The sequence below is a fragment of the Populus nigra genome, chromosome 4 (assembly GCF_951802175.1).
Source record: "Populus nigra chromosome 4, ddPopNigr1.1, whole genome shotgun sequence".
NCBI classification, from domain to species: domain Eukaryota; kingdom Viridiplantae; phylum Streptophyta; class Magnoliopsida; order Malpighiales; family Salicaceae; genus Populus; species Populus nigra.
The window spans coordinates 3,408,180-3,432,892 of record NC_084855.1 but is presented as its reverse complement, the minus strand read 5'-3'; the positions used below and the strand labels follow the sequence as shown (position 1 = coordinate 3,432,892).

The window sequence follows — 24,713 nt, the reverse complement described above, 5'->3', positions numbered from 1 at the left end:
AGAGAGAGAATGAGAAGCGTGTTAAAGAGAATCAGTGACTTATTACAATGCAGCCTCCTCGCCTTCCTAGCTAGGGACTCAGAGGTAAAATCCAGCATTTTGCTATGCAAATCCAAAAACCATGTTAAAAAATGTAGGAAGCTTAAAAATAAAGGAAAAAAATAAAAATATTAAACAAACTAGAAAAAAATAAAATTGTTAGTATATTATTTAATTTTCTAAACTAGATAAAAATAAATAAAAGAAAAATAACTTTTTTTAAAACCCTCATGCATTAATTTTTCCATGTTGAAAAAAATTCATCATCAAGATTAAATTACTTTTAACTTGATGTTGTGAATGTTAAAACAAGACTTTTTAACTTTTTTTTTTTCATTTTGAAAGTATAGCAAATTTAAATATCAACTTTAATCACTTCATCTTAAAATTTGTATAAAAAATAACAATTAATAAAATATTTTGCTTTTATTAGCTTTTAGAGTTATAAATTGCAAATCTCAAATCTGTTTCATCAATATATGTTGTATCTAAATAACTCCTAAACATATTTATTTTTATTTTAATAGGATCTAAAATTAAAAAATAATCCTTTAAAGAGGATCAAAGTTAAAAAAAAACAATTACATAGAAGTATTAAAAATTAAAAAATAGTAATTAAAAAAAAATCAATTACACATATACTACAAGCACCAACAACTTTTCAGAATTAAATAATTCATAGTTGAAAATAAAAGATAAAAAACAACTTTTTAGAATTAAATAATTCATAATCGATAATAAAAAATAAAAATTTCCTTGGTTACCTGGTAATGACAAAAACTTAAGGAAAAAATTAAAAATCCCTGAACTTACTATTTAAATTTTGTGATTCCATTCAACAACAACAACAAAAAAATTGTGATTCCAAGGATATAGCTGTCAATTTATTGTGCATGAATAAATCAAAAGACAGTTATGCCCCTTTCTGTAAGTGTTATAAATCTTGGATTTTGAGGATATTTGGTTATTATATTGTGCTTAAGAAATTAAAAAAAATATACAATTATAGCCTTGAATGGTCCTTTAATAACTATTATAATGAAGTGTAAACCGAGTCTCAACGCCCAATGTTTTTACCTTCCCCTTTATTTTATTTTATTTTAATTTATTTGATCAAGTAATCTATTAAACTGCGTTTTTTCAAATATAAATTTACATTTAATACCCTTACATGTATAATTAGTCATAAATAATAAAGAAATAAAATCAATGGGCTGTGATGATTCTGGTAACGAGCTAGCCATGTTATTTTTATTTAAAGTAAACTAGTTTGTTTAATTTTTTTTTATTACTGAACTAGTTTTTTTTTTTTTAAATCGAGATGGGCATAGAAACCGTCGATTCTTGTCCTTGATGGCAATTTTTGTTCTTGCTCATGCCTTTTGGCTTCGTGTCCAGTCATGAATGCAGAAATAAACGCACTCATCCGAAGAACACGCCAATGACATCATGTCTCATCTTCATAGCCTGTCCACTGGATCATCTCCTTTGTGCTAGCTTTTTTTCTACCCTCGATTGGTAACTATCAGTGACATCATTGTATTAAATAAAAATAAAATAAAATAAAAAAGTTTGTAATCAAGTGCTTCCAGCAATGTTGACCTTCTGCTTCGAATTATGCACTCGCCATTATCATTTTTCTTGTAGTATCTGGTCCTTGTTTTAAAACTCAATCCGGTTTTTCTGATAAATCTATAACTTATTTGATTTGTAGTTATATTTGATTTGGGACCGAAACTAGATCAAGTTAAAGAAAAAATAAAAGAAAAAAAATTTTAGTGTGATCCAATAAACTAGCTAACCCAATAAAATCTAGTCAAAAACTCGATTACAACCTGTTGATTTTTATTGTTTTACTAAAACAACATCATTTTAATTTTTTTTAAAAAAATTAACCCGAACAACCTAATCAAAACTTGAAACTCAAATCTTAAATTGGACTAGCTATCAGACCGGGACTAAAAACTATGATGTGCATCTTGCTTCATGGTTCCTTGTGTGTGTATATATCTGACAAATCATTAAATAAAAATTCAAGACCAATGTCGTTAATCACAGAGTGATTTGATATTAATTCGGGTTTTTTGTTTTAAATTCTAAATTTGAAAACAGAAACAAAATCTCTTCTTTTTTAAAAAAGAAAAGAAGGAAAGCATAAAATAAAATACCAACTATTGGTTGTTAAAAGTAAACTGGTTTCCAAAACTTCATTGTTTTCGATTAACTGCTTAAGGGTCGTTCAGCATCATGTGGAAAACTAGTCTAAATACATGTACAGAAGTACACCACAACAATATTTACAAACTTCCACGCTCCTCGGAGCTAGTAAGTAACTTTGTTTGTTGCGAAACATCATCTGCTGCAAGAATCAGGAATTGTTTTTAACCATGCTTTGATATTAATGTAATTGTGTTCTTCAATATATATATATATATATATCGCATGTCGCACACTTGAAAGGCTTCTGTATGCGTACGTTCTAAATTAACCAAAATAAAACGACAAGTGTAGATAATATTTTAACATCGTTTTTGAATTATAAGCCATTAATCATGAAGAAGAAATCCAAAAGTTTTCGTGTCATTTACATCAAATTTTGGTGGCATGGCCGGTGGGTTAGGTAAAAATGACACATCCACACACACACGTATGGTTAGAGAAACAAAAATTAAAAAAAAAATTAAGATAATTTTGGAATAAATCTTTATTGTTTCAAAAAGAAAGTACGATTTTTTTTTTTATCTTCATGTTTTAATTTTTTTTTCTCGGAACATTAATTAAGTGTTGTCTTAAATAGAATTTAATTATTATATTGAAACAAAAGAAATGAAAACAGTGATATAGATGATACATGTTTTTTTGTTTTCAAAATATATATATTAATTAATTTTAAAATAATTCAAGAAAATTTATTTATATTTTTATTATCTTAACCAGGTATTTTTATGCTCTTTTATATATATATATATAAAACATTAACAAAGTGCAAAAACATCATGCATGTGACCCTATAATACCTGCTTTGTTCAACCTCGTCATCATAGCGATTTGGTCCCGTGAGTATTTTCCCATGAAGCATTCATGATCATGGGACCTCGTAGAGGCAAGTGCTAAGACCTTTTTATTTTCTTGGATGTAATATTGATCCATGATAAATCTTTTCTTTTCTTTCTTAAAAGAAGCTTTCACCGGAGCCGAGCCTGGTTGCTGGGCATCTCCAGCGTCTTGAGCCATGCGCTAGTATTTTCAGTATCTTTTTGTAGGTTCGGGTGTATTATCCGAGTCCAACCTTTAATAAAAATACATGAAGATATTTTTTGTTTTTTTTTTTGTTAATGTTTGTATAATAACTATTTTTTTTTATTGATGCTCATTAATATTTGTATAAGAGATATTTTATCCTTCATAAATATAATCATGGTGAAATTATTCTTCATCTTCTCCACCCAAGAAAATAACAAAGTCCAAGTACTATAAATTAATATCGCTTAAACTACCAAGTAAAATGCATGTTTTTTTATTAAAAATATACGATATTCAACACAAGAATAACCAAAATTTTAGAATTTAAAACTTTTTGAGTGTACTCATTATTTTTTTTCTCTATTAAGTTGCTAGCTTTATCATTAAAGGATTCTTAAAAACCCTAAAAAGAAACTTTTTGCATATATACAGGGCTGTTCATCGAGAAAGTTTACATTAATATTAAAGAAATGAGGTATTTACAAATACACTTAACCAATTTATGATTCAATCACTAAAAAATCTTATCCTATAAATACTTTCATTAATCGACATGTTCTTCAACTAGTTTTAGTTTTTTTTTTCTTATCATTGTCTTCAGAGGATCATCATCCGGTTCTTTACACGGGAAAGAATGAAAAGGTCCCAACCTCAATCCAAAAACTTGTGGTCTAGTCTGGGTTTATTTGGAGGGACAAATTGAGCAATTAGCATAAAAAATAAAAAAAGATGAATTAACACAATAAAAAAAATATACCTTTAAAAATCATAATTCTAAACTGTAACATTAATAAAATTTTAATTAATATCACAATTTTAAACCATAACATCAATTAAATTAAGGTGAGGATAGAGTTGTATCCGCATGCAAGATAGTTGGCATCCAAAGGGTGAGTATAATTTTTGAAATACCAATCTTACAAGTGAGAAGACAAACTAGGGATGGAAATTTACTATATGTTGTTTTTTCGAAACATGATATTTAATAAAAGTCATATTTATCAAGTGCGATAGAAAGTGTGTTATTTTATTAAAATAATTTTAAATGATGTTTTTCTATTAAAATTTTTAATTACTATAATAATTTTAAAAAACTATTTAGAGCCACATAACTATCTTAAACTATGTTTGTTTCTTGAAAAGTAGTTCATTTTTCGAAAAACTACTTTCAAAACTTTCTTGTGTTTGTTTGTCATTAAAAAAGTTAATCAACGAAAAATAATTTTCAGTCAAAAGAAAATTTGGCTTGGTTTTCAGGAAAGTGTTCCCTAAAAAATTTAGACGGAAAACACTTTTTGAAAGTTATGAAAAATATAAAAATATCATATTATTTACTGATTATATCAATTTTGATCCTCAAACTTTTGATTGCCATATATATTTTGTTTTGAAAATTTATTTTTCACTTTCATCTCTTAAAAATTATTTTTTATATTAACTTTGGTCCTCATTTTTATAATTGTTATTTGCTTTTCCCTTATCATTTTTTTATTGAAAATTTTTATGTATCAAATTTAGTTCTCATTCTTTTGATTGTTACTTATTTTATTTGAAATAATTTATGAAATGTTAATTATTATTATTTTAATTTCTTCATCTTTTATTTTTTTATTTTTTTATTTGATCTCTATTATTTTGATTATTATTTATTTTATTTGAGATAATTTATAAAATTATATTTTTTCTCAATTTCATTCTCATTCAAATTTTTAATTTGTAAGATTTGTTCTTTATTATTTTAGTAAACTTTTAAAAAAATTATTAATAAATTATTTTTCAGCTTATTTTTCATAACATAATCAAATACTGAAAAATATTTTCTGACTTATTTTTCATTACACTACCAAACATAAAAAAAAATTTACTTTCTATAAATTCATTTTTTTTTAAATTCATTTTCTCGGAAAAAAAAAATTTCTTTTCAACGAATAAACGGACCGTTACATAAATAGCTTTTCGGAGCGCAGCCTGAATGCCGGATGACAAATATTTGAAAATGTTTATGTTTTTTTTATATTTTAATATAAAGATATCAAAAAATAAATTACATTGGAGTTGAAGAGGTGGTGGGCCCATATAGAAAGTACAGGTAGGAGCTTTTCAAGGGTGGTTCTGTGCCCATAGACTATAGAGACGTACACTTCTCTGCACCGCCACAAAGCTCTGTGCTGTTTAGTAACGTAAAAAAGGTATTGGGCCCAGCTAACTCCACTCAGAACCGAACTCAATCCCAATACAAACGGTGGGCTCCACCTGACCCAGGGGCAGTGTCCTTTTCTCTTTATTATCGTTCCCAACTGATTACTGTGAACTGACTGACAGGCCCAAGAACCTTGTGGCCCATTGCTCCTGGTGACCGCTTGTTTTGCCTTAAAATGGCTTGGTTTCATGCAAGGCATTGTCTTCAAGCTTAACTTCTTGCTATAATCAAAGGCAATCTTGCCCAGCAGTTCTTCAGAAACTGTTTGCCCTGTGGTTTCTTTTAGGGTAATCGGACCGGAGAATTCCCTATGATCTGTTGTTATACATGAATTACAGGGAGCTGGGACTCTGGCTAGGTCCCTGAGAAGGTTGAATATTGATGATCGTGATAGGACCCTGAGTCCAGTTATGCCACGGAGCTTGGGTTCTCTGGATAAGAGATGTGTGCACTTTCGTTTCATGTGAGTTTTTACAAATATCTTAAATAATTCAGTTAATTTACTCATCCTATATAAAATAATGTTAAGCAATTAAGCAGGTCGGCTTAACCAAGGGCTATTTGAGTAATGGACCAAGACCTTCACTTAACAAAAAAAAAAACTCAAAAAACGAGGAGGATGTACTTATCAATTATACTTTATGATATAGAAATTATTTTCAATCAGCAAAAAATTTGAGGGACGAAATGAAATTTTTTTTAAGATCCCAATTATAAGACATACATAAAAAGATAATGAAAAATATTTTTTAAAATATTTTAAAAAAATTAATTTACTGTTATATCCAACACCTCATCATACTTAAGCCGCCAGCTCTATAATTGAGCTGTCAAGTTTATAATAATAAATTTGTCACAGCTCAATCGAAAACCACCTCCTAGTATAGACAGTGATGTCGTGTCTCTGTCGTTTTGGCAACCAACTCCGGGTGCAATAATTTGTTTATCAATCACATTCTCTCTGTTCAAGTTATTACGGGTTTATTTAAAAGTCCGGTTATAATTATTTTATAAAATATTTTTTATGTTAAAATATATTAAAATAATATATTTTTTATTTTTTAAAAATTATTTTTGAGATCAGCGAATCAAAATGATCTAAAATATATTAAAAAATTAATTTTTAACAAAACAAATTGAATTTTAAAAGAACATGGTTTACACACCGCTTTTCCAAACGATCTTGAACAAACAGAGACAAATTTATTATATATTTAGGAAAAAATATATTATTATTATTCACAATTCAATCTACTTGGAATCGTGTAAAGAAACGTGATAAATTAACATATAGTAATTAATTAATTTACGATGATTTGTTTTTTTGTAGAGATTTAATATGTCGAATGTACACATACTTGTAGCTAAAATGGGTGAGTTTTCCTTCAATTCGATAAAAAGGAATCTTTATAGTAAAAACTTTGAACTAAAAAGTTGTGTAACCTTGTACGTTACAATTTGATTTATTCTCACGTCTTCTTAGAGCATCTATCTTAACCTGAATTCCGTAAAAGGATTCATCGTGTCCTTTTAAGGCATAAATTCATTTCTTAATTTTCACAAAGATGCCTCTTTTGTAAATTCATTTTGTCCTTGTATTTTAGGGTATGCTTGAAAAATCCAGAGCAACCCGTATTTTTTAAAAAATTAATTTTTTTATTTAAAATTAAGATTTTATAATATTTTAATGTGTTGATGTAAAAAGTATTTTTTAAAAAACAAAAATTATTAATTTAATATATTTTTAAATAAAAAATATTTTAAAACATGTTACCTGCTCCCTGTCACAATTCCAAACAGAAAAGACACAGTCACCCTTGTAAATCCGAGTCGGCCTGATCAGAGATAAGAGTCTCTTCCACGACTTTAATGAAGAGACGGATTTCTTCGATGTGCTGCCATCAGCCATGCCCATAGACCTCTTGCCGCATTTACCTAGTGAGCTTTCTTTTCAGCTAGCTAATCACCCAGGCAAGGAAGAAAGTAGCTCATAGTTTAGGGACAGGTGGCAGTACCAAACTGGGAGATGAATTATTGAAGGGTCCAATTTGTTTGTCTTCTTCCTTGGGCCAGACGACCCCGCTAACATTATCAACCGAGTGGAGGTCTCTGTCATGGAGTTAAGTGTCAAATGTGCATAATTCAAACAAATAATAGATTGCCAGACAATATGTACTTTTCTGTTTCAGCAAGTTTGTATTGCCACTCGGTCTATTGACCGAGGCATCATGGGCATCCCCTCTCCCCCATCTCTCTCCGAGCTTCAATTTTCAATCGAAGAGATAAGATGAGAACGATCTAGCCAGGCACCAGGTAGGACGAAGTGAAAAAAATTGGAGTGCTTTGTCTGTTTATGGTAGAAGTGGAGTTACATCTCCTTGATCGTGTGCTCTGAGGGCATGCCAAGTGGCATGGCGAAGAGAACAAAAGCCCCAGACTAGCCGCTGCGTTGATAGTGTGACATTGTGATAGGATGAGGATAAACCGTCTTTTGACCATCGAAAAGAAGGTGAAAAGATTGGTATTTTGAAGGTTGGAGGAAAAGACAAGCGATCGGGACTTGAGTACAGGACCATTATGCGGTGAACTCGATGGGACACTGAAGTCGTGGATCATTGTAACACCCAAATTAAAGTAGGATTCGTGTTTTTAAAAATTTTAATTTTTTTTAATTTTTAATTAATATTTTTTAATATTAATTAATTAATTTAATATATTAATATTAGAAATAATTTTTAAAAAATAAAAAAACAATATCTTGATGCAATTCTGAGTGAAAAACACTTTAAAAAATAATCACAACCACATTCTAAAACACACACTAAGAACATAAAAGATAAATCATATGGGAATTATATACAATTTTTTTCTATATTTTAAAGGTATTTTTAAGAAAATTAAATTTTTATTTAAAAATAATTTTTTATATTTTTAAATTATTTTGATGTGTTGATGATAAAAATATTTTTAAAAAAATAAATTATTTTACTATATTTCATAATAAAAAATATACTAAAAAACAATGTTTCCAACCATTTAAAAATTAGACAAGGCAATTTCCTCTCAGAATTTGTTTGCTTGTTTGTAACTAGGGGCTGGATTTACCAAACCACTACCATTGTCGAAAGCCAGCCCCTGACGTAGCACGATGGCAGACAAAAGCAAATCTAATCATCGTTGGTTCTGTACGTGAAAAAGGAAATTGGAAGAACCTAAAAAAAGTTCCCAATTTACATGACAACATCATCTAGGTCACTAACCTTTTTTTTTTCTTGATTAGACCCTAATTTATCACTTGGTTTCTTAATCAGGTCCTTTCATTAATTTTCATTATCAAAATTTGATATCAACAACAGATTCAAGCGATTTCTCCTTTTTTTTCCATGTAAAAATCATGAATCCCGTGATAGAGTTGACAATATAGAAGAAATGTAGCTCTGCCACATGTCGTATATCTTAATCTCTTATAAAAAAAATTATATATGTATGTCTTTTTTTATATATTTCTGTAATTAAAAAAAATTAAAAGCAAATCAAGAAATTTATGTGTACATGTAATATAATAAATCGAGAACTCTATATGCTAATAAATAAATAAAATCATTAATTATAACTAAAAATAAAATAAAATAAAACAAGAGATACATGTAAACAAATATACCTAATCTCGTAATATGAGACATTTACTTAGTTGTGTTTGCTAAATCCTATAAATCAAAATAATTTTTTAATTAAATCTAACGATAATAAAAATAGACTTACACATTAAATTATTTGATTACTATGGTGGTCGGAAAATCAATTCAGTCTCTTTTTATTGTTAAAAAAAACTCAATTCTTAAGCAATTTTTAATTAAAAACACCTCACAAGTACCTTTAAAACATCCATAAACCAATCCACCAACTAAAAATACTTGAGAATTGATCTAAAAATCCGAAGTCAAAACATGTTAGATTTATCGTTCTCGACTTTAAACAACCACCATCAAGTCTTTATTGTCTTAAGAAACCCGTGAACACAAAAAATATCTATTTTGGTGGGCGGGGATGGCTTTAATGATGACTTTCTCTCTTATCGCTGGAATCTAGCGACCTATCTCTCTCTTCTCTCTTTAAACAGGGATATTTACTTGGTCGTGTTTACTAAATCTTGTCAATCAAAATAATTTTTTTATTCAATCAAACGATAATAAAAATAAACATGTATTAAATTATTTGACCACCATGGTGCCTGGAAAATTAGAGCAACCTCTCATTTGGTTTAAAAGCCTAATTTTTAAGTTATTTCAACTCCAAAACACCTCACCAACACCCTTGGAACACTCATAAATCAATCCATCAACTCAAAAATACCCGAAAAAAGGTCTGAAAGACCAAAATAAAAATGGGTTAGATTTGTCGTTCCCAACTTAAATTTAATTTTTCAGGAAGCATTGAAACTCTAAACAACCACCATTAAACCCCTCTTATATAGTGAAACTCGTGAATATAAAAAAAAAATCTATTTTGATAGTCAGGGATGCCTTGAACGACGACTCTCTCTCTCATCGTTGGAATTTAGAATCCATCTCTCTTCTCTCTTTAACCAGGGACTGAGAAATAATAAAAATAAATTTTTATACCAAAGTTTATTTTTTTTTGAAAATTTAAAAGACCTGAATTATATAATTATGTTATTTTTAAAGTTTTAAAATTTAAATATATTTTTCCTAATTCTCTATCACGTCGTCCATGCTTTATGTTTTTTTTTTATCATGGTCCATCTTCTACCAACCCCACCCTTGATAGACCCTTTCCTGCAAGAGAACAGTCGGTTAAATTACAACCCAAACGGCTCTTAGCCCGTGAGAGTCGAGACAGGCCTGGAGAAGTTCATAGTTCAACTGGTAAGTGATAACGTAAAGATGGCATGTTATCACGACAAGAGGCACCTGAAAAGCTCGGAATGCTGTGTGGGCTGTAGAATCAACTTTATATTGCACACGGTTTGCTGTCTACAATTGCGATTGCCATATACCACTTGAATACCGAGTTGGGTCCGAGCCCACGAGTAGTAGAAATCTTGATATGAACATTTCTCTGCGGATTCAAACTCTGGATCTTCCATTGACTCGTTTCCATCAAGTCCATGCAGATCCACCTCCCAACAACTCCGAATTTGTCAGCAAAACAAGCATGCATTCCATCATAAATGGCAACTGAACTCACTGTCTTCTCAGAGCACCTGTTCCAAACACAAGTATCAAGCAAACGCCACAAGAAATAATTCCCAAGTTTCAGCCACGACAAGCACCAGATTTTACTCTTGGCATTATTCAGGAGGAAACCCACCCAAGAAATATCCCATATCAAGGTCTAGAAAACATAAACTTCAAAGAATAAAATAACTTACACGGAAGTAATGCAGAGCCAAGAACCAGTAGACCAAATATTGACAAGTTTATCATCACCAACTGATACAAACAGCTTCCAATTATAGAATCCTTATGAAATGCCTCGCCAGTTTCATCCACCAATGTAAACCCACAACCCCCTCTTTTTCAGAAAATCCATACAATGAGTTAAATTCCAAGATTCCAAATATTTCATTTTGCAACTGTGAATTCTGATGGGGTCAAATCATGGAGAATTGTCGTGATGATTTCTTACCGGAAGTCGAGGACGCGGAGGTCTGACCCGACTGCGACAGCCACGGAATCCTGGGACGGCTGAACTGAAATTAGGGTCGGAGCTACCTCTACGTCTCCATTGTTTTCTCCTCCTCCAACTTGAGTGTCCTCCATTTTTGCTCCTGTTAAACAGTTGTTGCTGATAAGGTTTCACCTTTCAGGGTTTAACTGTACGGGCCTGAGAAAAAAGCACACGTGCTCACCGAAGCATATTTGTTTTATGTATTGGGCCTATCCAGATTTCAACGATTTATTACCCCATGATGCCAGGTTTGACTTTTCCTGTCATGTGCACCGTAATTGCATCAGATGACGCATAGTCAGAGATAACTTTTAAGCACAACACAAGTTATCAAATCAACCCATTGACAATGGAGGAGGGTTTGACTTTTCAGATCATGGGGGGCACTACTGCGCTCGAGCCCAGGAAATTTAAGAGAGAGCTAGTCAATGAGCACAGATTTTCATCTACAGGAATATTATGGAGTGGAAAGAATAACAAGAAACCAGCAGATACAATTTGTGCAGATTAAAAAGAACAAATGGTTCGTTAATTGTCATGCATGCTGCTACTAAACAAATTTCATGTACCACTGCTGCTGTTAAAACTGATTCAATACATTCAGCTTTGCCTTCCAAATGGAAGTTTCCCTCAAAAACTCCTAAGTTAACAGAAAACAGAGGCAAAGATTATGGCTCACGGATAAAACGGGATAGCCAGTGAAAGATTTACATTCCTTGTCTCCAATAGGAGGGAACCGATGCCTTAACAAGGGCACACTTCTCACATCAAAGAAACAACAAGAACAAACGGGGTTAAATTCTCAGCTGTGCACAACCACGGATTGTTCCTCGGCACCGTGTCATTGGAGTTGCCTGGCGCCATGCTGGTCTTTCACCCCCAACTGTCAAGATATCAACATCAGACACTGGCTTGATATCCCAATTCCATCGATCAGGGCCAATCACCCCTCCAATCACATACATCTCATCTCCTAACCCTGTCATTGCAAATCCAATCCTTTTCCGGAATTCAGATGCTGAAACTACCACTTTCCTGGTTTTCCCTTCCTGCTTGACAATTAGTCCATGGCTCATCACATAAAGAGCATCATGAACAACTGCCATTGGACCTTGGAGCCAACCATAATCCTCAACGGTCCACCCAGACCCTATACTGTCCAAAACTTGTACTGTTGACAAGCCCCTATGCAAGACATGCAACTTCCCCCCGATAACCACTCCAGAGCATGCAGAATTGTGAGTTCGATGGAGATCAGGTATCGGGACCCAAACATCCTTCTCTGGATCATACATTTCTGCTTGAGAAATTGATTTTTGGCAGCTGGTGAAACCACCAGCTACAACAATTTTTCCATTCAAAGCACAGCATGCAAACATTGCTCGGGGCACCAGCATAGATGCACGTGCTGCCCATTCTCGTAATACAGGATCATATGACCAGACTTCATTTGTTGCAAAGCTTCCATCTTGATCACCAGTTAATGGGTCAACAGCATCACTACCACCACCAAGCACAAATAGCTTTCCTGCACTACAGACAACACCAAAGTGCGCAAGGTGCCTGATCTTAGAAGGGAGAATAGGAAGGGTAATCCAAAGGTCTCGGAGAGGGTCATAAAGCTGCCACAAATTCTCAGGATCGAAGGCACACACACATAGCAGATCCTCAGCTGAACCAACCTCCTGCCGGGCTTTAAACAGCTCAGTGCTACGCACAGCAGCTTGCCATGAACGAGAAACAACCTCTAACTTGGGATGGAGGTAGAAGGGAACCCGTGCCATGCACCTGATGGCAACAGCATCTGGAAGACCTTCAATCAGTTCAGACATACTAACCAATGTTGCATCAGTTTCATATAGTTTCTTCACTGCTGATTTTTTGCTATACTGATGACAGCAATGCAAAAGCTATCTGACAAAAAAAGGCATGGACATGGTTATATGAATCAATTCATGGTTCTAGAATTTCAAAATCAATGTACTAATAAAGGTGCATCCAATTTTTGATGAAAAAAAAATTATTACAGTTGTCTTTTCACTGCACTCTAAAGCACTTGGAGGAGAAAACTCATCCTTTAAATAGCCACCACCATCATCAAACAGAATGGCGACAGAATTATATTGGAAAAAAAGGAAAAGAAATCCAGAACATAAAGATTAAATAGGACTACGTTCAATCACTTGTTTTGGTATGCAAAATTGTAAATCAGTGTCTACTAACACCTGAAGTCAAAATCTTGAAGCAATTATTTGTTTCCAGGTAGCTGTATCATCTTTAAAAGAAATTGATAATCCCAGATAAGAAAAATTGTCCAAGAAACAAGTTTCTAGGCAGGACATTTGATGCCTAATTACGACATTGAGATGGACCTGATCGTACATATAAACACTGTCTGGAAAAAAAAAAACACAAAATTGCCTGCAATAAGTAACTAAAGGTATTATCAAAGGATCGATACTCTATAACAGCTTTATCCAAGTCAATTAAACATCCAACAAGCATTACACAAAGGAAGAAACAGATAAAAGAACGCCCAAGGCAAGAAGCTAAATCATCATAAGCAATTTCATTCCATGGATCACCAAGATCATACCACATTCACACCAAGATTGTTAGACATCTTCCTTGATAAAGAGATAAGTCAGTGAACTTCAATCGATGACAGAATATGACCACATGTTTTCACTTTCACATGTCACAGTCACAGATTGAACTGTGATAAGCAATCTGGTTTTGCAATTTTCTCCATATTCTTGAGCAGATTCATTGAAATGCACCATAAATTCATAATTTATTTGATTCCACACACAAACTAACTTAAACACAGGTAATCATAGAAGCATTTGAGACAACAATTTTGTGGAAGGAGGATATGGAACATCGAATACCACAAATCTCATTTCACGTGCCTGCATCTAAGAGTTTACTAGCTAAACATAAATTAATAAATTCTCAAAGTCCTAAAACCTTGGAACATAAACTAAAAAATCCCATAGAACAAAGCTCAAAGTCCTCTTAATTATTAAATGCTGAACCCCAAATATCTTAAGACATGCAAATCACCATCAAAGCCCTTCTTAGTTCTAGTTATACCTCACACACATTTATGAATATCCAACACAAGAACAAATGCAACTCGCAATCTCACCTATAGTTTCTGAAAAAAATAAATAATAAATTCGACATCAAAGCCAAGCACACTTGTATCGAATTTATGCCAAGGTCTACTAAAATTCATCGACCAATTAAATGCAAGACAAAGAAAATCAAAATACAAAGGCGCTAAATTCAGCCTCAGAAACAAGTAATACAACCCAAAAATAACCAGACAGAACGTTCTTCACTTCAAACGCCAAACCCACTTCCAGTTCACCACAAACAATAATGGGTATTCATTAATTTCAAAATCAAATAAAAATTTCAGCAAATCACCGTCAAATTCTGTCACAAGAAAGCAAGAAATGAGTTAATTTCCTTCTGCTTGCACAATAGAAAGACAACATGCTTTACCTGAAACCCAATAAGATTCGGGGCTCTGTTGCTTAGATTTCTAGAGACACAAACAGAAATCAAAAGTAGCGTAAGTTTGCCTACGAGAGAGACTTTCACAGCTAAAACTGAAAGAAGGAAAGAAAAAAGAACACACAGTTCTTGATGGGCGTTTTTGTGATTTTCTTTAGCGTTTTATTTATTTATATATATGTTTATTTTCAAGTCTTTTTTTAATTCGTGCTTACCCTAAAGTCTAAACCAGAACACAGGCCTTTGAGGATATTTCTGAGTCCATTTTTTTCTCCCTTCACTGCAATGCCATTTTTATTAATTAAAATTAAACAGCAATCTCTGGCCGACACGTTCATGGCACGTGGTTGAAATGCGCCAAGAAAATGTGTTTTGTTTTTATTTTGTTGATCTTTGGTTTAAGAAGCTTAATTATATGATTAGTGTTCCCACCTCGGGCCCTCTCTTAACTTGTATGTCAAGGCTTTGACAAATTGATAATTAATACGCATTGAAATGGATCTTTGGTGATTGCTAACCATTTCTTCTTCTTCTTCTTTTAGATCTTGTCATAGAAAAATAAGAATTCATTTATGGTTTATAAAAATAAATTATTTTCTGAAATTCCCAGCTATAAGTGAAAATCAAAAGGGTTGCTTTGGATCATATATTCAATGATATTTTTCTTTTGTAATTCGAGATATTTATATCAATTTACATGCACCATAATTAATCATTGAGTTCATTAAACATTCTACAATTTCAATAAATATATAAAACTTGATTCCGATGTAAGGAGAAAAAAAAAAAAGTTAGGGCCACGACCTCAAGTGAATTCAATGATATTTTTATAATGTAAAAGAGCGTTAAATTTACTGGCCCAGCAAAACTGACCCCAGACGATTACTGGGCAATATAGACAGTGTGAAGGACCTGGTTCTTGCAGGCTACAGCTAGCTGGCCCCATGAAAAATTGAACCCCAATTTCTTGTTGTTGAATTTGAGTTGTGAGGTGCGGGCACACCGCATGAAAAACGGGTTTATTTGAAATTATAATAGTAATTATGGTTTAAAATATTTTTTATTTAAAAATATATTAAAATAATATATATTTTTAATTTTAAAAAATTATTTTTAAAGTTAGTATATCAAAACGATCTGAATATATATATAAAAAATAAATTTCAGTAAAAATTTAAAATTTAAAATTTAAAAGAACATGATTTACCAGTATTCCCAAACAATCTTGTAACACATGCTGATGAAATTTTTCACCAGGTGCATCACATTACATGTTTTTTCATGAAGTGTGAAGCACACAATTTTTAAACAAACATACACGAAATCGCGAAGACAAACGCGGAGAAATAATCTTGGCAGTACCACATCTTCTTTTTAAAAAAAATTATTTCCCAGGAACCATTTCCCTGTTGAAATTTGCCGGCAGGGGCAGACGAAATAATCTTGGCTTTTGATTTCGTTCTGCTGTCATGCATTATTTACATTTATCTTCTGTGGGTCATGGATTATATGGTTACTTACGTAAACAGTCATCTAGAAAGAGTAGATTGTCCAGAAAAAGTAGGAAAAGAAAAAAATTACGTCAACATCTTGTTATGTTACAGTGTAGCTTTCCCGATGAAAAATGGAGTTGCCGAGGACCTGTGAGTGATTGGAGGTCTCAGCAAGGCAACGCGCTTTGACTTCCCCGTTGAAAGTTTTTAATGCATGAGAAAAAGATAAAGAAAAACAGCGCCGATTGGTCGAATTGCATGCGCTTCTGGAGGTTCAGGCGCCGGTTAATTCAATTGTAAAGTCATTTGTTACGGTCCCGAGAAACTTAAGCATTAAGTCCTCCTCCGAATTGAAATAAAAGAGTGCTTTAAGAGAAAACAATAAAGAAACATCACATCATTGTATCGAAAAAAATATATAAAAAAAAAACTACAAGAAAAGGAAGGTGCTGTCGGCATTGTATTTCCATTTCCGTTTGTTTTTGGTTAAAATTATTTTTTGATTTAAAAAAATTAAATTAATATTTTTTAATAATTTCTGATCATCTTGGCATGCCTATATAAAAAATTAAATAAATTTTTTTAATATATTTTAAAACAAAAAACTTTTTTTTTAAAAAATGTATTATAAAACCAAACATACAATTCATATCAAAAAGAATTTTGGACTATTGAATTAATTTATTGGTTGAGCCTGTTATTTTTTTTAAATAAAATCATTTTAATTTTTAATTTTTTTTTATTATGATCTAATTAAATTTTACCAAGCTAACATTAAAATTAATTAAAATTAAAACTAATTTAGATCTGAGTTGAAGTTTTGAATTATGAATTTTGGTAGTTAACCTACTGGGCCATGTTTAAAATTATGATCGGCACACCTATTAGTCTATTGACACGGCATGATATATATCTTTTGTTGCTTGAATGACCAAAATGACCCGCCATCTAAATTCTGAAGGCGGTAATTTAACGGACACTCCTCTGGCCAAATGATTGTCGTTGATTCAGTACTCTCACTGTAACAAATTTACTGGAACACGCTTATGGTTGATTAGTCAAACATATCTGAATTGCTTCTTGTTAGTTGCCAATATATTTTGCTTGATATTTTAGTGAGTTGTTAAAGAAATATATTTATTTTATTTTATTTATTAAAAGTAGAATAATATTTTTAATTTCATCTATATATAATCTTTTTATAGAGAATGAATATTCGGACTCCCATGTTACAGTAACAGTACTAATGGTAGCAAGAGATTATATGGTGACCAGGGTCGAAGCATATGACGTGATGAAGAGCAGGAAGAAGATTCGAGACATTGCCAACTTCGTAGAGTTTGCATCTGATGTTCCATTATCCGTTGATGGTACTGTCTTAGATCCACTTCCTGCACTCAACACGCAAAAAAGTATAAAATATGGACTCTTGTCCAGTGGTCCTGATACTAGAAGTAACAAAAAATAAGATAAAACCATGTTGTGAGTAAATTCGAGTCGCAAATTGGAGATTTGTTAACATAAATGGAAAACTCGATTGAATCTTGTACCTGTAGGAGGAGAATTTGGTGTTCCTGATGGAGAATCTGTGGGCGAAGAGGCTGTTCGAACAGATGATAAAATGAATTAGCTATTTGCATTGAAAGGAAATGATATTAGAGCTTGGATTGCTTGCAATTGCTTACCATTACAGCGGCTCATAGAGGGAGTTTGAACATTGCAAGCACCAGGGAGGACCAGAGCCTGAGTCTGATTAACATCGACTCCAAGTGAGGAGGCACCGCCATTGACAACCTCACATAGACATTGAGGCTGCGACTTGACAACATTAGCAAGCTGTGTACAACATGATGAAGACGGGGTCGATGAGTTTCCTGTTATGTAGTTCAAACATGGGGACATGCTTATGATGACATTGGTGCAAGATGATTGTGCCTTAGCTCCTGCCCACAAAGTTCCGAAGGGCTATAGCAAGCATAACCTCCAACCCTCTAACTGCCATTGAGTCAATTCTATAAAGTTCTTGGCAACAATGATTTAGAAATGTAGAGAGAAGAATGTTTTCTTTGGCTTGTAGGGGATGAAAAGGCTGTGGTTAATTTATAAAGGGGAATATTGCGAACAGAAGGTTGGCAGCTGGCTAATATGGTTTGCCAACTTTTCCTACTTTATAACAGAATCTTTGGTAAACAACTCTCCTACATTTTCCCTTTATTTTAATGAAGTTGAACTAGTGTGTCTCTCTGGTTCGTTCAGCTTGCCTTTCAGTGCAGAATCTACACCACATAAATCAGATGCCGAAGTTGGTCTAAAACTAAGCTGAATGCCCTCTGTATAGCACACGTACTTTCTTTTTCGTGCAAGGCATGAAAGAACAATAAAAAAAATGCTATCTTGTATGTGTACTTTAATGCTTTAGTGTCCACTATGCCACCCATGGTCAAAATATAGATGCTCAAGAGCTCGTATGCTCACTAGCTAATTGATCAGTTTCAATGGATGGCTAATGGATGAATGGATAAATGGTGAAAGGATGATTTTGGATAGCTTTTAATTTTCTATCTTAAGAACTGAATGTTTATATTTTAGAAAATCCTCCTATTCATATGCCAAAGCTATTTACATAAATTAACCAGGATAAATTTTCTGCAATTTGTATCGTAACTTGAATTTCAAATACGCTTTAAGGCAATAACTTGAGCATACTAATTTGTTGTTGTAAAATTTGTAAGACAGAACACCCGATCATTGAATCTGAAATGCTCTCTCTCTCTTTTTTTTAGCAATGTTTAACTCTGTTCTTCTAGCAATTAGCAGTTTCTGTAATTAGTTTCATTGTCTGCTAATCCATAAATATTTAGTTGTATCTCAACATTTTTGTAGCTTTTCAATTTCAGATAACTAGACACTGTATCTTGTAAGCTGTAAAAAATTTCATGTTTCACTTCTTCAGTACTTTCAGAAGCAAGGACAGAGGTAGCTTGTCATTCTCACAAGTTTCGACAATCAAACAACATATGCAACATAAAACAGCAACAACGCAAACTCCACATAGTTACAAGTGAAAATGTAGTAGCAAACTGGGAGAACAAGCTCTGGCGATTCTTTGTAGGTAGAAAGCTCAGAATCTAACGATGCCCGAGGCACATATAGCACTGATAAATACGAAGATTGTGAGATGAGGTTGCATTCTCATAATGCTCGCATCTGATGTGCCTGTTGATGTTGGGACCGTCTTAGATCCACTTCCTGCAGTCATCAATGAAATAACATGTCAAGTTAGAGAAACAGGATGTAATGTATACAGTAGAGATTGACATTTATTTTGCTACAAAACTTTCACATATTTTCCTATGTGATGATTATAGCTGTCCTGCCTATTTTTGTTTAGGGAAACTATTGGACTGCTTGAATTTTTCTAATTCCTGAAATTTGACCTGCTGGAATGCTTGGTGTTGATACTGTAGTGGGAGCTTCGGGTGTTGCATCTGAAGAATCTGCTGGAGGACTCAGCACTGGAGAATCTGCTGGAGGACTCAGCACTGGAGAATCTGCTGGAGGACCCAGCACTGGAGAACTTGCAGGTGAAGTTGCCGGAACATTAGCAGCTGATATTAAACATAACCAAATATTAATAATATGTACCAATCTTCTTGCTATAAACAATGAGATGTAATTAAGCACAAGCACAAGTCGACACTCTACCATTGCACTGGCTAGCTGGTGGTGTTTTCACATTACAAGCTCCAGGGAGTGCTAGAGCCAGGGTTTGGTTAATAGCAATACCAAATGAGGATCCACCCCCATTGACCAATGTACAAAGACACCGTGGCTGTGATTGAACAATAGTAGCTAGCTGTGAGCAGCAGGAAGATGATGGAGTCGAGGAATTTCCTGTAACATAGTTCAGGCATGGTACTAGGCCCATGAGGGCGGTGGTGCAGCCTGATTGAGCTGTGGCTCCATGACAAAGCATCATTGAAAGGACTAGCATTAGACTTAACTGAACCCCTTTTGAAGCCATTTGGAGGTGCTGAATTATGTGGCAAGCAAGGAAGCTAGAAATTTGAGGAGAATAGGATCTCTATATGTCTAGCCGGGGGCAGTTTACGCACAGGAGCTCAGTTCTGTGGTTTGAAGAGACTGAGTTCAGGAGTGGATTTATAGTCCGAGGCTAGTGTGGAACAGAATATTGTAGTTATATATGGATGGCCAACTTTTACTAAATTGGGGTGCATTTGGTAGAAATTTTGCAAGAAGCTCAACCATTCTTGCTACTTGAAAGCTAAGTTCCTTACAATAGAAATTTTGGTAAAGATTTTCCGAATTATCTTGTTCATTTGTTTTAACAACCGTACTTTGTTATCAGACACCAGTGATGATGCGTTGATGTGTCAATGGAGTTAAGTGTAAGATGGTTGGCTGGCCAACTATTTTTGAACTCGTGATTGTTACTTACTGTTGTCTAATTAGATTCAAGATCAGCAATTTTTCATATTTCTGGATGATTTTCGGAGCCGTGGAGCTTTTAAACTACCAGCTTTGAATATGAGGCTCAGGCTACTATGTACGAAAGATCAAGAACACAATATGTGCTGTGCATCCGATCAGATGGGAACTGAAGAAGGTCGCACTTGCTCCAATATTGTTTACATGTAGCTGAAAGCCCACGAGAAATTTAGAAAAAAATCCACTAAGCAATGCAAACTGAGAGGAGGTTGCTGGTCCCTAAGCATATAAATTGAAGACCATCAACTACTGTTGAAACCAATGTCCAAGAAATTGGGTTCTTATGTATTTTCACCTAAAGAAACATTCGAAGCTCATCTTGAAAAACTAATCAAACTTGAAAAGGTTGTAAATAAATCATATTCATATAATTAACCCGTGGGTGTGACTCTTCAATTTCTTCCTCAAGTATGATCCAAAATATGAGGAACAAAACGTGGCTAGTTCAGAATTTGGAGGAAAGAACTTCATCTACGTTATAATTTGATCTGGCAAATTGTACATGTTACAAATGCATAAGGATGAGGTTGGAAATCCTCTGAAATAGATAAGCTTTCATGTTGAAGATGAGCTGGTGGCTGATATTATGAGGTGTGGAGTGATTGCTGTGACTGGAAACTGACATAATAAGTCCCCTTAAAGGTTCGAAGACCCTTCAATGGTGAAGAAAAAAGTTTCAAGGGGCTAAAGTAAGCTTGGTATATACATGTGCAGCAGATAGTGAATGCTACAAAATAGTAATAATGTTGATGAAAAGAATAAGTTCTGAAAAATTAGAAGCTCTCACATGAGAGCTCATGGACGCTTATGCGTACAGAAGCCACGACAACTTGTGTAGAGGTAAGGACGATAGAGTCAGCTTCCTTAGAAACATAGTAGATTGGTGGTATATTCATGTCATGTTCGTAGTACTGTTCATAAGAAGAACAAAAAGAAAAGGTTAGTTGGTAACAAGACTTCTGGCACATTTTGTCATGCCCCCGCGGCGGGTCTGTCTTGTCATGCCTGCTGATTAGGCTTTTATTTTTTTTTTGTTTGTAATTGGACTCGTTCATCCCACATTCTGTCATGTCCACGCGCCTGTCATGCCAAATGATAATTATCTGATTTATCCGTTCGTGATGATTTTTTTTTTATTAAAAACATATATAATATTATAGAAATCATGATAAATTTATCTGTGATATTAAAAAAATTAAAAAATCACATAAAAAACTAAAATCAACCAGAATCCAAATATTAATCCGAACTCAAATTTGTTTTTCCATAAATTTTAATGGTAAAAAAAACATATAATATAAACTCCCTTCATCAATGAAACAATTTAGCACAAATATCGTTCGTTTTGGTGGTCTAAATTGGTGTTAACGATACTTTTTTTTTTATCGTCGGAATCCAGCAACCCCCCCTCTCCTCTCTCTCAATCAGGGACTATAAAAATAACAAAAATAAACTTTTGTATCAAAATTGAATTGAAAAAATATTAAGATATTGAAATTGTATAATTTGCGTGATTTTTAAAATTCAAGAATTAAAATATATTTTTTACGAAACTTATAGCATGTCATCCATGTTTGATCCTTTTTTCATGTTGGTCTCTCTTCTTTCAATCTCACATTTTCATAAGAAGTTAAAATTAATTTGTTTTTAATTAGGATTAAATCGCTACAAAAAATTTAAAAATCAAATTGAAAAAACAAAAAAATTATATAGCCCATCCAAAGTAATATATAAGAAGATGAACAGTAAACTTTTACATAGTAAAAAACCCAACCCAATTTTATGAGTTCACTAACAATAGAAGAATTTGTGAAAGCATTTAACGATTAGTCTGAACTATACGAAAGTTCGTTGGAATTATTTAGGATTTTACCCACTAGCTTTCATTTATAATGTTATAAGATATTTTTTCTACAAGTTAACTTAGTGATTTGTTGATGAGATCCTACGTACCTCCTAGAAGATGAAAAAACATAAATGTTTTTTTTACTAAGATGATTTCATTTTAGAGTTTTCTTAGGTCAAAGTTTGGGTTCACTTGCTATCTATATCTTCAACCTAAACCAAGACTTACAACTAGGTTTATTTAGGTTAAACCAGCGATTTCTTGTTGAAGCTGATAGCAACAGCCACCAGGTTTCTCGGTGCATCTCATACCTTATCATCTGCCGGCTAATTTCAAGAAATACCGCTCGGCATTGGGAAAGTTTATAACAACATCAGGTGTTCCAATCACTAGGAGTTCATTTTATTTACGTTTTCTCCTTTGCTTTTCTTTTTTGCCCGCCCTGATCATATTTCCACACAATTCTTAAGACTTCGTATAATTAATTTGTCAATGCAACTCTCTGAAAATCTCATTTTTCCACAGCAATCTGCTGGCGGAAGAAGATGCGCATGCTTCATCCTCTAGAACTAGAATGGAAGCATAACAAAATTGGTAATCTAAAACTTAAACTGCAATGAACTATTTATAGATTTCTGTAATGTGATAGCTGAGGGGAATTTTTCCTGGGATTGATCGTTCTTCATCAGAGGTTCCTATCTTCAAGAGCTAAGAAAATTGGAGATTGAAGAATTGACAATGGTTTTTGGAAGGAACCAGTACGGCTTTCATTATTCATTAAGCAAACCAAACAAATAATACAATCACACTGTCCAGGTGATGACAAGAATCATCTTTAACAGAATTGTACAAAAATAAATAGGATCCGGTAATCATAATCAATGATGCAAAATTAAGGGCACAAATCACTCTGGCAACTTTCAAAGTATAATTCCACAAACCACTTTTGGGACTCAGAATTTGGTAACAGTTGAACCACTCCATGCCACAAAGAGAACGAAGAGCACAAAATGAAGGGGTGTTTTGACAATACTTCCATCAGATGTTCCAGTTGATGATGGGACTGTTTTAGAGCCAGTTCCAGTTCCTGCATTTATCAATTAAGAGCTGACCTCAGAATTCGTTCCTATTAACATTTATAAATAGAAATTGCTTAGACTGATGCTTTCATGCATGTGCTTATTTAATTTTTGTCAGCCGTATGAATTTTGGTTCATGCCAATATTACATTTCGTCTCATCCATATGATCAAAGATCAAATCTCAATTCTTTATCAATCCATGGTAATCGAGTAATTATCCAGCTAAGCTTGCAAGGCTTGCACAATTGACATTTCCTGAACATACCTGAAGCTGAAGGAATGTTTGATGCTGATGGAGTAAGAGCTGGCTCGGGTGTCTGATCAGATGAATCCGCAGGTGAACTGGCTGGTGAGCTTACTGGCGGAGTTGCTGAAGCCGTGGGTGCAGTGGCAGCTGTTTTACCATGGTAAAGTCAAGTCAGTATGAATCTAACACTACCGTGTTTATAACACAGACAAGCAGGAGTTAAGAATTTGGATTACCATTGCACTGGCTGATCGGTGGAGTTTGCACTTTACAAGAGCCGGGGAGATTCAGAGCAAGAGTCTGGTTTACGTTGATGCCTAAAGAGGCACCGCTATTATTGAGTAGTAAGCAAAGGCATTGTGGTGATGTTTGGACAACATTGCCTAGCTGTGAGCAACAGGAAGATGATGGACTCGTTGAATTTCCTGTAATGTAGTTCAGGCATGGGGCCAGGCTCATGAGAGTATTAGTGCAGCTTGATTGAGCCATGGCTCCACCACATGTTATGGCTACAAGGAGCAGGACTAGACCAATACGAGTCCCACTTGAAGCCATTGACTGCTCTTGCAAGTTCTTGGATGCCTCGAATGATCTGGTAGTATTAGTCAAATGTCTGGTTGGAATTTTGAGTGAGAGGCAAAAGAAAGGAAATGGGTTTATACAGGAAAGCTTGTGGAATAGAGACAAGCTTGTTGGTATATTTGGATGACCAACTCTAACTAAATCAAAGGGCTGTTATATAACTAAACATCTCTAGACATAAAGATGGCAAGTTTTCATTTGTCCTCGGCATATATTTTAATGTTCTGCTCAACCATACTATGTTTACTCGTTATATG

The 24,713-nt window shown here is 33.5% G+C and overlaps 4 protein-coding genes across 5 annotated transcripts; all 4 read right to left on the bottom strand.

Annotated features, from left to right (window-relative positions):
* Positions 1-11,647: 11,647 nt before the first annotated feature.
* LOC133692975 (F-box/kelch-repeat protein SKIP30-like) lies at positions 11,648-14,937 on the bottom strand. 2 transcript variants are annotated; one of them, XM_062114159.1, is made up of 2 exons: positions 14,687-14,937; positions 11,648-13,087 (listed from the first exon to the last, which is right to left on the bottom strand). In XM_062114159.1, the coding sequence occupies exon 2, from the start codon at positions 13,003-13,005 to the stop codon at positions 11,968-11,970; it is 1,038 nt and encodes a 345-aa protein (XP_061970143.1). In that variant the 5' UTR covers positions 13,006-13,087; positions 14,687-14,937; the 3' UTR covers positions 11,648-11,967. The 2 variants fall into 2 exon arrangements, with proteins under 2 accessions (XP_061970143.1, XP_061970144.1); XM_062114160.1 differs by having other exon boundaries at positions 11,648-13,083.
* A 2,425-nt stretch (positions 14,938-17,362) lies between these two features.
* On the bottom strand, positions 17,363-18,249 carry LOC133692976 (non-specific lipid transfer protein GPI-anchored 5-like). The gene is made up of 3 exons (XM_062114162.1): positions 17,877-18,249; positions 17,742-17,792; positions 17,363-17,582 (listed from the first exon to the last, which is right to left on the bottom strand). The coding sequence occupies exons 1-3, from the start codon at positions 18,091-18,093 to the stop codon at positions 17,452-17,454; spliced, it is 399 nt and encodes a 132-aa protein (XP_061970146.1). The 5' UTR covers positions 18,094-18,249; the 3' UTR covers positions 17,363-17,451.
* Positions 18,250-19,106: 857 nt separating this feature from the next.
* Positions 19,107-20,374, bottom strand: LOC133690538 (non-specific lipid transfer protein GPI-anchored 5-like). Its single transcript, XM_062110764.1, has 3 exons — positions 19,897-20,374; positions 19,629-19,799; positions 19,107-19,440 (listed from the first exon to the last, which is right to left on the bottom strand). The coding sequence occupies exons 1-3, from the start codon at positions 20,213-20,215 to the stop codon at positions 19,313-19,315; spliced, it is 618 nt and encodes a 205-aa protein (XP_061966748.1). The 5' UTR covers positions 20,216-20,374; the 3' UTR covers positions 19,107-19,312.
* Positions 20,375-23,294: 2,920 nt separating this feature from the next.
* Positions 23,295-24,488, bottom strand: LOC133690740 (non-specific lipid transfer protein GPI-anchored 15-like). The gene is made up of 3 exons (XM_062111006.1): positions 24,111-24,488; positions 23,893-24,021; positions 23,295-23,633 (listed from the first exon to the last, which is right to left on the bottom strand). Exons 1-3 carry the CDS (start codon positions 24,427-24,429, stop codon positions 23,500-23,502), a joined length of 582 nt encoding a protein of 193 aa, XP_061966990.1. The 5' UTR covers positions 24,430-24,488; the 3' UTR covers positions 23,295-23,499.
* Positions 24,489-24,713: the final 225 nt, after the last annotated feature.

Excerpts from the sequence above, each read along its gene's own strand:
- LOC133692975 (XM_062114159.1), bottom strand. The coding sequence starts at position 13,005 with ATGTCTGAACTGATTGAAGGTCTTCCAGATGCTGTTGCCATCAGGTGC.
- LOC133692976 (XM_062114162.1), bottom strand. The coding sequence starts at position 18,093 with ATGTCCCCATGTTTGAACTACATAACAGGAAACTCATCGACCCCGTCT. Across the intron at positions 17,793-17,876 it reads CTCTATGAGCCGCTGTAATG|CCTCTTCGCCCACAGATTCT; the intron begins GTAAGCAATTGC and ends CTGTTCGAACAG. Across the intron at positions 17,583-17,741 it reads ACCAAATTCTCCTCCTACAG|GAAGTGGATCTAAGACAGTA; the intron begins GTACAAGATTCA and ends TGTTGAGTGCAG.
- LOC133690538 (XM_062110764.1), bottom strand. The coding sequence starts at position 20,215 with ATGGCTTCAAAAGGGGTTCAGTTAAGTCTAATGCTAGTCCTTTCAATG. Across the intron at positions 19,800-19,896 it reads ACCAGCTAGCCAGTGCAATG|CTGCTAATGTTCCGGCAACT; the intron begins GTAGAGTGTCGA and ends GTTTAATATCAG. Across the intron at positions 19,441-19,628 it reads AACACCAAGCATTCCAGCAG|GAAGTGGATCTAAGACGGTC; the intron begins GTCAAATTTCAG and ends TGATGACTGCAG.
- LOC133690740 (XM_062111006.1), bottom strand. The coding sequence starts at position 24,429 with ATGGCTTCAAGTGGGACTCGTATTGGTCTAGTCCTGCTCCTTGTAGCC. Across the intron at positions 24,022-24,110 it reads ACCGATCAGCCAGTGCAATG|CTGCCACTGCACCCACGGCT; the intron begins GTAATCCAAATT and ends ATGGTAAAACAG. Across the intron at positions 23,634-23,892 it reads AAACATTCCTTCAGCTTCAG|GAACTGGAACTGGCTCTAAA; the intron begins GTATGTTCAGGA and ends TGATAAATGCAG.